Source organism: Microcaecilia unicolor, chromosome 6 (assembly GCF_901765095.1).
Source record: "Microcaecilia unicolor chromosome 6, aMicUni1.1, whole genome shotgun sequence".
NCBI lineage: Eukaryota > Metazoa > Chordata > Amphibia > Gymnophiona > Siphonopidae > Microcaecilia > Microcaecilia unicolor.
In genome coordinates, this window is record NC_044036.1 from 255,925,084 (window position 1) to 255,940,145 (window position 15,062).

The 15,062-nt window shown below is 47.5% G+C and overlaps 1 protein-coding gene across 1 annotated transcript in view; it reads left to right on the forward strand.

The window, feature by feature from the left end:
- The window catches only part of PAPPA (pappalysin 1), a 595,681-nt gene that overhangs the window by 546,339 nt on the left and 34,280 nt on the right, over positions 1 to 15,062 (forward strand). The window contains exon 21 of the mRNA XM_030207548.1: positions 1,709 to 1,807. Coding sequence (XP_030063408.1) covers positions 1,709 to 1,807 — 99 coding nt within the window. The remainder of the gene's footprint in view (positions 1 to 1,708; positions 1,808 to 15,062) is intronic.

A 15,062-nucleotide genomic window follows, 5' to 3' on the forward strand; every position in this document is an offset into this window, starting at 1 on the left:
AAATCTTTTTGAAAAACAACCAGTGAAAGGGACCGTTTAACACCTAGTGATAATGATACCAGAATCTGTACCAAAGCCCTTTGAAATGGGACCTAAGGACTTAAATGTGCATACTATTGAGGAGAGGAAACAATGATAAGTATGTTTGCTGCAGAAGTATGAGGGTCCCTTTTATCCAGGTGCAGTATGCACTAACACATGCTTGGTGCAGCTCAAAATGGCGTGCCACGGGATGCACTGAGGCATCCCACATTACCCATGCAACATTAGCGCATGGCCATTAAATCATAAAATGGGAAAGCTCCCTTTTTCCAGGCCCGGCAGAAATTGGCCTTAGTGTGGAAAAGATCCACTTAAGAGCGCACTAAGGTCACTTTGTGCCGCAGCTGTGTAAAAGGGTCCCTAAACGATACACAATAAGCAAACATACTTCAGAGAAAGGAAAGCTCTAAGGTCATGATATGAGGGTCAAAATAAATCGACTTAGGAGTAAACATTAGAAAATAATTCATCAGAAAAATAGTATTAGATGCATTAAGTAGCTTATCTGAGGATTGGATGGAAGTACAAACAGTAACAGAATTTAGAAAGGCATGTAGTATGCACAGTGGGCCAAATTCTATAAATGACGCCTTAGAAATCATCACTGAAAAACCACACAGTTAACGTGATTCTATAAACTACACCTAAAGTTAGACATAGCTTATAGAACATGCTCACGTGTCGTTCTTGTGACTAAAATTTAGGTGTACCCATTTAAGCCACCTAAAGACAGGCCTAAATACATGTGCCTAAGTTAGGTGCAGATCAGGTGTATTCCATTATAGTGCGCATAGCTTTTTGAAACGCCCACACATCCCGTCCATTCCACACCCGTGGCCACACCCCCTTTTCAATTGCACACATTAGAATTTATACGCACTGCATTGTAGAATATGCCTAGAAAGTTTTGCATGTAAATTATAATTAAAGCCAATCTGTGCTGCTAATTGGTTAAGTACCAATTATCAGCGCTGATTGGCTTGTTAATCAATTAAGCTGTGCTCACAATTTGGTTTCCGGCCAAATTAGTATCACAACTTAAGGCGCCATATATAGAATTTGGGAGAGTGTAAATTATTAGTTGCAGGGAGGTGAAAAGGAAATCAAGATCAAATGGAGTCTATAGCTTTGCAACAGGAAGTAAATTAGGTAAATTAGCAACATTAGCCAAGATGAGGCCATGTTGAGGCTATTGTTATTTCCGCAGGCATTTTTGCAGGTAAAGCACACACAAAAACAGCCTTTTCCAAACTTACCTAGAGTATGTGCACTGCAGCTTATGTAAATAGATCATGAATATGCATATGTTTATCTGATGTAGGTATGGTTTAAGTATGTGCATCTAAAATATGACATATGGGCACAAAATAAACCAGCAAAATTGTGTATGCCAAAGAACAGATGTGAACGTATGCAGGCAAAGCACATTCGCACACAATGAAAATTGGAACAACTTATCAGATGCCTGGTGCACAAGTGAGACAGCCTCATCATATTAAAGTGCCATCATATTTTAGGTTTCCATGATAGATGGTCCTTAATAGGTAGTCAAAAAAGGGAAAAAGTTAATGCAAAGTGTAATTAATCGTGATATCAGGGGTAGCACTGGTTTCTCACACATGTACTCTTTGTCAGGGTAATATTTTGATATTCTGTTCTTTTCTAGCCATTCATGGGGGACAACTATTGTGATGGCATGAATAACCGGGCATTCTGCAAGTATGATGGGGGAGACTGTTGCACTTCAACTGTCAAGACCAAAAAGGTAGGATTCTCATTGTACCATCAGTGCTGTTATTCTGGGGGGCAATGTCTCCAAATGGGTTAATTTTGCACATACCATGACAGTAATGAGCCTCTCTCTTAAGCCAAGGTATGTGGAGTATGATCTTGCTCGCTCAAATGTACTGCTAACACATCATGGCAAAGAAAGCTTCCTTCTGGAGTTGCTCAGATGTAACTTTTATAGGCAACCTATCCAGGTGTGTTTGGAAATTTATTTTAGTCAAGCTTGTGGCATCCAAATGATAGGAAATATTTCTCTCACATTTTATTGGTCTCTGACTGTCTTTCTTCATATTTGAGGATCTTCTCTGTCTCCATTTGATTCACAGAATAATCACTAGTGACTGACCCCTCTATGATTGATGCTGTTCTGGTATTTTTCTCTTTTACCACTTTCTCTGGTTTCCTTTTAACCATGTTTTTATCAGTGAATAGAGATGTTCCGGGTGATTCATAATCTCTTCGTTCTCCAGTGTTTTTATGGAATATCAATCAATGACATAGCTATGTGCGGCCATGGGGGCCTGTCCCCAAAAAAATTTCCTCTGGGCCTCTGGTTTTGCAGGTGGGGGTCCCCAACCTCCACCAGCTGAAGCGTTGTCCAGCACTGGTCTCCAGCGCCGCCACGCCTGCCCTACTCTGTCTTCCCCTCATGCCTGGCATGTTCCTTTTAGTGAAACTGAACATGCTGCGGCAGTGGGTGGGGAGCGGCAGGGCAGTGAGGCGGCGGGGGGGGGGGGGGCGGCAGCAGGGCGGAAGAACAAATTGTGCCCCCACCTCAGGATCTGGCCCCCTCCCACTGCGAAGTCTGGCTATGCCCCTGATATCAATGCTATAAAGTTTTCAGTGGATGACTATAGCTTTTGCTATTATATTCTGTCAAGGTGAACATCAAGATTTTTTTGCCCAAAAAGCACAAATATTCAGCAAGGGAAAATAAGATGTTACTTACCTCAACTGGCAATAAATGTTGTAAACAGATCAATTAATAGAGATTATCATTTTGTTAAATGATTCTTTTTGAATGACAAGTCATTTTGAAGTAGTAGCTCTGAATATATAGCCAACATATAAAATGACCCTACAAACATCAGTGTGGGAAAATGGCCTAGTTTGCTGAAGATCAGAGCAAAAATCCAGAGGTTAGAGGTTCAAATCCCACTGTAGCTAGTTTAGAAATTCCCCTTTTTTATGTGACCCCCCAGGGACAGAAAATTATCTACTGAGACTTCCCTTACTCCCTCCAGAAGAGAACTGCTCAATTGTGAGCACATTTTTGTAACCTGGATGTGCCAAGTACCAGTCTAAATATGGATGTCCAGCGTTTTGGACGTGGATGTCCCTTCCCCTTCTGCAATCAGAGATGACCGTCCATCTTTTGGCCTCTCCCTAGTCCTGCCCAGAACACCCCAGCCGATGCTCCTTTGTGATATGGGCATACTACAGTTTTAGATGTCCATATTCTGGCTTTATAAAATCGGGATTTGGACATCCATGCAATATGGACATCTAAATGCTGTTTTTCAGACATCTGAAACAAGAATAGAACTTTTAAAATAACCACTATTATGGCTTTTTATTATGGATTTCTGTGTGCTGATTTCAAATATGACAATTAAAACATATGATTGGCTACTGTTTCTAAGAAATTTAATTTTTTATATTTTGGAGGAGTAGCCTAATGATTAGTGTAGTGGGCTTTGAACCTGGTAACTGACCTCTATATAAAACTTGAAAAATCAGTAAAAGGATTATATAAATAAAATTTATTATGAAAGAAAAGACAAAAATCTGTTATGTATATTTGTGTACATTATAAATTATCCTTTATTCGTGTCTTCTTGGCACTTTTTCGGCATGTCTGTTGTATCCATGGAATGGATCATCTCTTGTCAATGGCCAACAATAATCTGCAAGCATTAATGGGCTCCATGTACTCTGATAGCAGTTCTCCATTCCTGCAATGTCCTGGTAAAATCAATCCCTGTGCTTGTTGATCACTGCTCCACAGCTGGGTAGCAAAAATCTAGATGAGAGTGCAAAAAATATATCTTTAGTAATATGCTGCAGTGAAAGTTTGTGTATGCCTTGAAGAGGTTTTCTCTGCCCTGTTATTTCCAAGAAAATGTGTTGCCACTAACTAGAAGGCTTCCCATGCTGTCTTTTCCTTGCCGCAAAGTGCATCACCTTGAAGAAGTTGGTGAATCTGAGGACCCAAAAAGACATCTTCCTTTATCTAAGCTTCTAACCTTGGAGATTTTACATGGAAGTACTTGAAAGTTGCTTTTGTCTTGTCCATGGCCTTGACAAAGTTCTTCATTACAATACAATAAAATGAAGTACACTACAATAGGAACTTATATATCGCTATTGTCCAGGAAATTATTCAGCGCAGGGTTACATCACAAGGTAACAAAACATTTCTAGAGACTTACAATGAAAAACAAATCTGCATGCACAAAATTAAGACATTTCTAAACTAAGAAAGTTTTCAAATTCTTGTGAAAAGACATTTAATTTGATTCTGCTCCCAAGGCAGCCATTCCAATTTTTGGCAACCAGATAAAGAAGCATATACCCAAACACTGCTTAGACCCATCTGGATATGCAAGGGTGGTAACAACATATTTTTTTGATTATATAAGTACATAAGTATTGCCATACTAGGACAGACTGAAGGTCCATCAAACTCAGCATCCTGTTTCCAACAGTGGCCAAAAAGGGTCACAAGTTCCTGGCAACATCCCCAAACAGTACTATATATTTTATGCTGCTTAAGGACTTTATGGCTTAAGGACTTTTCCTTTAGGAATCCATCCAAACCTTTTTTTAAACCCTGCTAAGCTGACTGGTTTTACTACATTCTCTGGGAATGAATTCCAGAGTTTAATTGCACGTTGAGTGAAGAAATATTTTCTCTGATTTGTTTTCAATTTACTAGTTTGTAACTTCATTGTGTGCTCCCTAGTACTAGTATTTTTGGAAAGAGTAAACAAGCGATTCACGTCTACCCGTTCCACTCCACTCATTATTTTATAGACCTCTATATCTTCCGTCAGCTGATCTCCTCTGGAACCTTTTTAAAACATTGGCGTTACATTGGCCACCTTCCAATCTTCTGGTACCACCCTCGATTTTAAAGATACAGGATACACATTTCAAATTTGACATATTTTAATCACAAAATAGAAAATAAAAAATGTTTTCTACCTTTTGTTGTCTGGTCATTTTATTTTTCAAATCATGTTGATCCCAGGCTCTGCTTTCTATTTCCTTCTGTCTTCTCAACTCATTTGCCAGGGTCTCCTGCCCATTTGACATTTCATTTTTCTCTATTCTCACAACCCATCTTCTATCTGTGTGTACCTGTCTTCCCCATGTTCAGCATATCTCTTCTCTGTATCCCCTATACTTCCCTGTCCAGCATCTCCCTGTGACCATTTCCCCACATTCATCATCACCACTCTGTGTCCCTATCCCTTCCCTCTGTGTCCAGTCATCACTCCTGTGTCCCTTTCCCCCCATCTAGCATCATCCCTCTATGTCCATATACCCCTCCCATGTCTAGCATTGCTCCCTCTGTGTCTACTTCATATACCATCCAAAAACAGCATCTCACCCTCCAATCCCTCCCTCCTTCCCCTTCAATACTACATCTGTTCCCTTCAGCTCCGGCCATCCCTTCATGCTCCCTCTGTCCCCTTCTGCTCCAGCACCCCCCCCCCCTTGATTCAGTACTGCCCCTCACTCATTTCCAGCCCTCCCTCCCTCTAGCTCAGCCTTTGCCCTTTCAGCTCCAGCCCTGCCCCCCTCAGTTCCAGCTCTCCCTCCCTTCCCTCAGTTCCAGCTGTTTCTCCAGTACTGTCCCCCTTCCCCCGTGTGGGGCCAGAAATGTACCTATTCTCCAGCATGGGTCCAGCACTACCCCCCCCCCCTTGCTCCAGCATGAGTCCAGCATTGCCCCCCTTCTCCAGTGTGGGTCCACCACTAACTGCCCTTCTCCAGCGTGGATCCAGCACTACCCCCCTTCTCCAGCGTGGTTCCAGCAATACCCTTCTCCAGCGCAGGTGCAGCATTACTCCACTGCTCCAGCATGTGTCCAGCACTACCATTCCTTCTCCACCATGGGTCCAGCACTGCTTCTCCTAAAAAATAAAAACCACGATTACCACTGGTCCAGTCCCCCTTCTTCAGCGCGGATCCAGCACTACCCCCCCTTCTCCAGCGTGGTTCTGGCACTACCCCCCTCTTCTCCAGCACACGCACAGCACTACTCCCCTACTCCAGCACAGGTCCAGCACTACCCCTCCTTCTCCAACGTGGGTCCAGCACTGCTCCTCCTAAAACATAAAAGCTGCGATTACCAGAAGTCCAGCATCTCCTCCCTCACTTCTTCCTTTATTCTTCCCTCCCTTCCCTTCCTCTCAATTGCAAAGCAAGGAGATTCCCCATAGGCTTTCTCCTTCAGCTCTTGCCTTCTGCTGTAACTTCCTGTTTTGCAACCTACCATACCATAAATCACATCTGGTCATGGTTTATTTACTTTACCAAATACAAGACACAACCTTGTGGCCAAGATGTTTGCATAAATCTTATAATCAGCACTCAACAGTGATATGGGCTTATAGTTCTGGACTAGTAATGGATGTCTGCCCGGTTTCTCCAATACATCAATAGAGGCTTCATAAAATCATCCCAATTTTGCCCCATCAGTAGATAAATACTCACAGAGTTTGACTAATTCAGGCAAGAAACAGCTTTTTAAAAGCCTTATAATATTCCAAGAAAAACTCATCCCATTCCATCCTGGAGCCTTTTTAGTGGGCAAAGACAAAATTACTCGATGTATCTCATTGATTGTAATTGATGCTCCTAAATGTTCTCGATCCTCCAATGAGAAGGTAGGATGCTTTAGAGAAGAAGGAAATGTATGACTTAACTCATTTGCAGCATCACCTTCTGAAATGTAAAAAGTGGCATAATTACAAAATTGTTGAAGAATGTCCTTATTTTGAGTAACTATTTTTGACTGGTGATCTTTAATAGCCTGTATTTTCACTCTGTTCTTCCTGTTGGGTAGCTGCTGAACTAGCTTTACTATGTTCACATAATGGTTGACTTTATTAAGAAAGATACTAGCACCTGCTCTCTGACCTGTGCAGTCATTGTAGACATATTTTTGAAGTTGAAGTCACTAATACACAACTGTTGAGCCCTTGACCATATATTGCTTTTCTAATTGAGCAATAGTGACTTTGTTCTTAATTTTGTGCTCACTCTTTTTGTTGTGCAAGCTGTGTAACTCAAAGTTTCATCCTTGATAATAGTCTTACAAGATTTCAAGATTATGGTTTGGCAGCAATTTGAAAATAATCCTTGATAGAAGACTTAGGGGTTGATATTCAGTGTGGTTTAATAAGAACCTCTCCTGCCCACTTAAACCACATTGAGATGCACGGACACAAATATTCAGCAGTACTTAACTGAGTAATACCACTGAATATCGACTCTAGCCGCTCAAGTGGAATCTGGGCAATACCTGGGCAGTTGGAGAGTGGGTGGAGTTGGGGAGAAGCCAGGAATTATGCACGTACAGGTCATATTTGGTGCTGGTGCCTGCATAGCTAAGCTGCCAGATAGGATCACAAAAAAATGCTGTCCTATCTGTGGCTGCGTAGCAATGTGCAAACACTGAATATCAGCCAGCATCTGTATAACTCTCAGGCTGCAGTCTGAAATTTTCATTCTCTCCTCTCAACAACTCCCTGAACATTATACCTCCTAACAATAAACCCCTCTCAAGAATATTATTTCCAAGATCAGGCCTCTTCTACTGAACCTTCCCCAAAGCAGCTCCTGCTTCTGGACTCTCCACAACTTTTCCCCTTCCTGAAACTCTGCCCCCCCCCTCTACCCAGCTGAAGACCCCCACCCCTACTCCCGGGCTGACTGTAGGGTCCCTGGTCATCTAGGGGTTAAGCGGAGCAGGAGTAAACCCCAAACAGTCCTGCCCATGCCGGCTCTGAATGCAAAATGGTGGCCGTGGCCTCTAGTGGTAGTCTTGCAATACTACTGCTAGAGGTCATGGCTGCCATTTTATTTCTGGAGCAGGCATGGGCAGGAGTTATTAGGGTTCTTGCCTGTCCAGGCTACCCTTCTTAGATCACCAGTGATCCTAAGGTAGTGGGTTGGGGGGAGGGAAGCTCATGAGGGGTCCAGGTGGGCTGCTGTTGAGAGGGAGGGGTCGAGGAAGATAAGCTCTAGGGAAAGAGATTTCAGGAGGAAGATCACATAAAAGGAAACTTGATATCATTCCCCCCCTACTCAGCTAACCAGGTAGCTGAATTTTGAACCTACCCACCTGCATTCTGAGCATGGCTATATATTCAGTGCCAGTATCTGGATAGATGCTGATACTGAGTATCAGGGCCTAATTCAGCCAGTGAAGTCAGCTGAATATTGACTGATTAATTTTTTCTTGAAATTCTGGCTCTGCAAACAGAGCAGAGTTAAAGCACCAACTGGTAAACTTTATAGAGGGCATTGAAATGTGTTTAACTCCCAGGTATTAACTCCGCCCCTCCAAGCTTACTTCCTCCTGAGGCAGGATCAGTGCTCTTAAGGTGGCCTAGTCTAGTTAGAGAGGAAATTTTCTTAAGGGTGAGAGGCAGTGTTGTATAAACCCCCTCACAGTGGAGAAATACTCACCTGAGTGTGGGTGATTAATTTTTAATTCCAGCTGCTGGGAAGCCTGCAAGAGATAAAAGAAAACACAAAGAATTACTTCTTGGAAAATAAACTAGTAATAACAGTAAGCAAGTTTAAATTCAGGAATAAGAAATATAACACTTATCTGATGTTCAGTTCAAGTTCAGGATTACTTCTGGTTGAGAGAATTGTCATATCATAGGTGAAAGTTTCTTGCTGTGTCACCGGTTATTAACTGAAACCTTAAGTTGCTTTGATTGTGCAATTTACTTGGTTATGTGCAATTTGAACATCTTATGCACTTTATCAAACTGTATTTTCATGCAGCTCTGATTTTGGTTGTTGGTTTGTTTTGAGGAGTTTTTGTCCATGAAATTATAATTGATTTAAAGCAGCATTAGTACAAAGTTGAGTTATGAAAACAGTGTCAAAAAGGCATTCTCCGAGGACAAGCAGGCTGCTTGTTCTCACTGATGGGTGACGTCCACGGCAGCCCCTCCAATCGGAACACTTTCTAGCAAAGTCCTTTGCTAGTCCTCGCGCGCCGATGCGCACCACGCATGCGCGGCCGTCTTCCCGCCCGAACCGGCTCGTGCTGGCCAGTCTTTTTTTGTCCGCGCTCGGTACGGTCGTGCTTCGCCGTTCGCGCCCCAAAGTTGACCTCGCGCGTCGTTTATCGACTTCGTTCTTAAAAAAAAAAATAAAAAAAGGTGTCGGAAGGAGACCTTTATGGTTTTCTCCCTTCCCGTACTTCCAGTTTTTGCCCCGGTAAGTTTTCTTTCGTCGTCGGGGTAGGCCCTATTTAGGCCTCGGTCGAAGTTTTTCCGCCCATGACATCGAAGTCTTCCAGCGGCTTCAAGAAGTGCACCCAGTAGGCCCGGGTAATCTCGCTCACTGACAGGCACGCATCGTGTCTTCAGTGTCTGGGGGCTGGGCACCGCCCTCAGGCCTGTAGTCTGTGTTCTCTTTTGCAAAAGCGGACTCAGGTAGCGAGGTTAGCCCAGTGGAACGTTCTGTTCTCGGGCTCTTCATCGGCATCGGCACCGGGAGTATCGATTGCTTCGACGTCGTCGGCGCCCGGACCTTCATCCTCGCCCCCGATTGCATCGAGTGCATCGAGGCATCAGCCCTCTGCATCGGAGCGACATCGGAGGGCTGCATCGGCGTCGGTGGTATCGAGACCTCCTCGTCTGCTGATGTCGTCGGACGGTGGTGCTTCATCTGGAGTGCAGGTGAGGGCTGTCCATTCCCCTGCTGGTGGCGGTGAGCCTTCGGGTGGGTCTCCCCCTACCCTGAGGGCTCCTGCGGTACAGCCCCCCCGAGACCGACCCTCTTCGGCCTCGGCCCCGAGGAAGCGACGGCTGGATTCTACGTCCTCCTCGTCGGTGCCGGGAAGCTCCGGTGACATGCTTCGTTCCAAAAAATCAAAGAAGCATCGTCACCGGTCCCCTTCCCGTGTCGGCACCGAGAGCTCTGGGTCGCCGAGGGAGTCGGCACCCAGTAAGCATCGGCACCGAGAGGACCGCTCTCGCCCTCTGTTCAAGAGGTGTCAATGCCTCCCCTTTGGACAGCCCGGAACAGCCTCCACGCCCGGAACAGGTTCTGACATCGACTCCTGCATCGGCTTCCATGTCTTTTTCCACAGCCGCTCTGCACGAGAGCCTCCGGGCCATTCTCCCAGAGATCCTGGGAGAGCTGTTGCGCCCTACCCCTCCGGTACCGGGGGTGCTTGCGCCACCGGTACCGTCGAGCGAGGCGCCGGCTGGCCCATTGTCCGGGGTGAGGTCTCCGACATCGGTGTCGCTTGCGGTACCGAGTGCGGTAGCCTCCCAGGAGGGCTCCCCGACCACGTCGGCGGAGGGAGCTTCGCCGGTGCGGGCGAGGGAGTCTACCTCTCGACGCTCCCACCATGACCGTGGTTCCACGGAGTCGAGCCGGGCACGGTTGCAGACACAGGTCCGTGAACTTGTGTCTGACACCGATGGTGAGGCCTCGTGGGAAGAGGAAGAAGGCATCAGATATTTCTCTGACGAGGAGTCTGAGGGTCTTTCTTCCGATCCCACTCCCTGTGCTGAAAGACAGCTTTCTCCTCCTGAGAGTCTGTCTTTCGCTTCCTTTGTCTGGGAGATGTCTACGGCCATCCCCTTCCCGGTGGTTGTGGAGGACGAGCTCAGGGCTGAAATGTTTGAGCTCCTGGACTATCCTTCTCCACCTAAGGAAGCGTCCACAGTACCCATGCATCATGTCCTCAAAAAGACATTGCTGGCGAACTGGACCAAGCCTCTAAGTAATCCCCACATTCCCAAGAAGATTGAGTCCCAGTACCGGATCCATGGGGACCCAGAGCTGATGCGCACTCAGTTGCCTCATGACTCTGGAGTTGTGGATTTGGCCCTAAAGAAGGCCAAGAGTTCTAGGGAGCATGCTTCGGCGCCCCCGGGCAAGGACTCTAGAACCTTGGACTCCTTTGGGAGGAAGGCCTACCATTCTTCTATGCTCGTGGCCAAAATTCAGTCTTACCAGCTCTACACGAGCATACACATGCGGAACAATGTGCGGCAGTTGGCGGGCTTGGTGGACAAGCTCCCCCCTGAGCAAGCCAAGCCATTTCAGGAGGTGGTCAGGCAGCTGAAGGCGTGCAGAAAATTCCTGGCCAGAGGGGTGTATGACACCTTTGATGTTGCGTCCAGGGCCGCTGCTCAAGGTGTGGTGATGCGCAGACTCTCATGGCTGCGTGCCTCCGACCTGGAGAATAGAATCCAGCAGCGGATTGCGGACTCGCCTTGCCATGGGGATAACATTTTTGGAGAAAAAGTCGAGCAGGTGGTAGAGCAGCTCCACCAGCGGGATACCGCTTTCGACAAGTTCTCCCGCCGGCACCCTTCAGCTTCTACCTCTACAGGTAGAAAATTTTTGGGGGGAAGGAAGACTGTTCCCTACTCTTCTGGTAAGCGTAGGTACAATCCTCCTTCTCGACAGCCTGCGGCCCAGGCTAAGCCCCAGCGTGCTCGCTTTCGTCAGCAGTGTGCGCCTCAGCAAGGCCCCTCGGCTCCCCAACAAAAGCAAGGGACGAGCTTTTGACTGGCTCCAGCAGAGCATAGCCGACATCCAAGTGTCAGTGCCGGGTGACCTGCCAGTCGGAGGGAGGTTGAAAGCTTTTCACCAAAGGTGGCCTCTCATAACCTCCGATCAGTGGGTTCTCCAAATAGTCCGGCAAGAATACACCCTCAATTTGACCTCAAAACCTCCAAATTGTCCACCGGGAGCTCAGTCTTACAGCTTCCAACACAAGCAGGTACTTGCAGAGGAACTCTCCGCCCTTCTCAGCGCCAGTGCGGTCGAGCCCATGCCATCCGGGCAAGAAGGGCTGGGATTCTATTCCAGGTACTTCCTTGTGGAAAAGAAAACAGGGGGATGCGTCCCATCCTAGACCTAAGGGCCCTGAACAAATATCTGGTCAAAGAAAAGTTCAGGATGCTTTCCCTGGGCACCCTTCTCCCCATGATTCAGGATAACGATTGGCTATGCTCTCTGGACTTGAAGGACGCCTACACGCACATCCCGATACTGCCAGCTCACAGACAGTATCTACGATTTCAGCTGGGCACACGTCACTTCCAGTACTGTGTGCTACCCTTTGGGCTCGCCTCTGCGCCCAGTGTTCACGAAGTGCTTGGCTGTAGTAGCAGCGGCACTTCACAGACTGGGGGTGCACGTGTTCCCATATCTCGACGATTGGCTGGTGAAGAACACATCCGAGGCAGGAGCCCTGCAGTCCATGCAGATGACTATTCGCTTCCTGGAGCTACTGGGGTTTGTGATAAATTATCCAAAGTCCCATCTTCTCCCAGTGCAGAAACTCAAATTCATAGGAGCTCTGCTGGATTCTCGGACGGCTCGCGCCTATCTCCCAGAGACGAGAGCCAACAACTTGTTGTCCCTCGTCTCGCGGGTGCGAGCGTCCCAGCAGATCACAGCTCAGCAGATGTTGAGATTGCTGGGCCACATGGCCTCCACAGTTCATGTGTCTCCCATGGCCCGCCTTCACATGAGATCTGCTCAATGGACCCTAGCTTCCCAGTGGTTTCAGGCTGCTGGGGATCTAGAAGACGTGATCCACCTGTGCACGAGTTTTCTCAAATCCCTGTATTGGTGGACGATTTGGTCCAATTTGACTTTGGGACGTCCTTTCCAAATTCCTCAGCCACAAAAAGTGCTGACCACGGATGCGTCTCTCCTGGGGTGGGGAGCTCATGTCGATGGGCTTCACACCCAAGGAAGCTGGTCCCTCCAGGAACGCGATCTGCAGATCAATCTTCTGGAGTTACGAGCGATCTGGAACGCTCTGAAGGCTTTCAGAGATCGGCTGTCCCACCAAATTATCCAAATTCAGACAGACAACCAGGTTGCCATGTATTACGTCAACAAGCAGGGGGGCACCGGATCTCGCCCCCTGTGTCAGGAAGCCGTCAGTATGTGGCTCTGGGCTCGCCGTCACGGCACGGTGCTCCAAGCCACATATCTGGCAGGCGTAAACAATAGTCTGGCCGACAGGTTGAGCAGGATTATGCAACCTCACGAGTGGTCGCTCAATTCCTGTGTAGTGCGTCAGATCTTCCAGGTGTGGGGCACCCCCTTGGTAGATCTCTTCGCATCTCGAGCCAACCACAAAGTCCCTCAGTTCTGTTCCAGGCTTCAGGCCCACGGCAGACTGGCATCGGATGCCTTCCTCCTGGACTGGGGGGAGGGTCTGCTGTATGCTTATCCTCCCATACCTCTGGTGGGGAAGACTTTGTTGAAACTCAAGCAAGACCGAGGCACCATGATTCTTATTGCTCCTTTTTGGCCGCGTCAGATCTGGTTCCCTCTTCTTCTGGAGTTGTCCTCCGAAGAACCGTGGAGATTGGAGTGTTTTCCGACCCTCATCACGCAGGACGAAGGGGCGCTTCTGCATCCCAACCTCCGGTCCCTGGCTCTCATGGCCTGGATGTTGAGAGCGTAGACTTTGCCTCTTTGGGTCTGTCAGAGGGTGTCTCCCGCATCTTGCTTGCTTCCAGGAAAGATTCCACTAAGAGGAGTTACTTCTTTCTGTGGAGGAGGTTTGCCGTCTGGTGTGACAGCAAGGCCCTAGATCCTCACTCTTGTCCTACACAGACCCTGCTTGAATACCTTCTGCACTTGTCTGAGTCTGGTCTCAAGACCAACTCTGTAAGGGTTCACCTTAGTGCAATTAGTGCGTACCATTACCGTGTGGAAGGTAAGCCGATCTCAGGACAGCCTTTAGTTGTTCGCTTCATGAGAGGTTTGCTTTTGTCAAAGCCCCCTGTCAAGCCTCCTACAGTGTCATGGGATCTCAATGTCGTTCTCACCCAGCTGATGAAACCTCCTTTTGAGCCACTGAATTCCTGCCATCTGAAGTACTTGACCTGGAAGGTCATTTTCTTGGTGGCAGTTACTTCAGCTCGTAGAGTCAGTGAGCTTCAGGCCCTGGTAGCCCAGGCCCCTTACACCAAATTTCATCATAACAGAGTAGTCCTCCGCACTCACCCTAAGTTCTTGCCGAAGGTTGTGTCGGAGTTCCATCTGAACCAGTCAATTGTCTTGCCAACATTCTTTCCCCGTCCTCATTCCTGCCCTGCTGAACGTCAGCTGCACACAATGGACTGCAAGAGAGCATTGGCCTTCTATCTGGAGCGGACACAGCCCCACAGACAGTCCGCCCAATTGTTTGTTTCTTTTTATCCCAACAGGAGGGGAGTGGCTGTGGGAAAACGCACCATATCCAATTGGCTAGCAGATTGCATTTCCTTCACTTACGCCCAGGCTGGGCTGGCTCTTGAGGGTCATGTCACGGCTCATAATGTTAGAGCCATGGCAGCGTCGGTAGCCCACTTGAAGTCAGCCACTATTGAAGAGATTTGCAAAGCTGCGACATGGTCATCTGTCCACACATTCACATCTCATTACTGCCTGCAGCAGGATACCCGACGCGACAGTCGGTTCGGGCAGTCAGTGCTTCAGAATCTGTTCGGGGTTTAGAATCCAACTCCACCCCCCTAGGCCCATGTTTGTTCTGTTCCAGGCTGCACTCTCAGTTAGTTGGTAAATTTTTTAGGTCAATCTCAGTTATGTCCTCGCCGTTGCGAGGCCCAATTGACCATGGTTGTTGTTTTGAGTGAGCCTGGGGGCTAGGGATACCCCATCAGTGAGAACAAGCAGCCTGCTTGTCCTCGGAGAAAGCGAATGCTACATACCTGTAGAAGGTATTCTCCGAGGACAGCAGGCTGATTGTTCTCACAAACCCGCCCGCCTTCCCTTTGGAGTTGTTTCTTCCCTTCTCTTTGTCTTGCTACATATGAGACTGGCCGGCACGAGCCGGTTCGGGCGGGAAGACGGCCGCACATGCGCGGTGCGCATCGGCGCGCGAGGACTAGCAAAGGACTTTGCTAGAAAGTGTTCCGATTGGAGGGGCTGCCGTGGACGTCACCCATCAGTGAGAACAATCAGCCTGCTGTCCTCGGAGAATA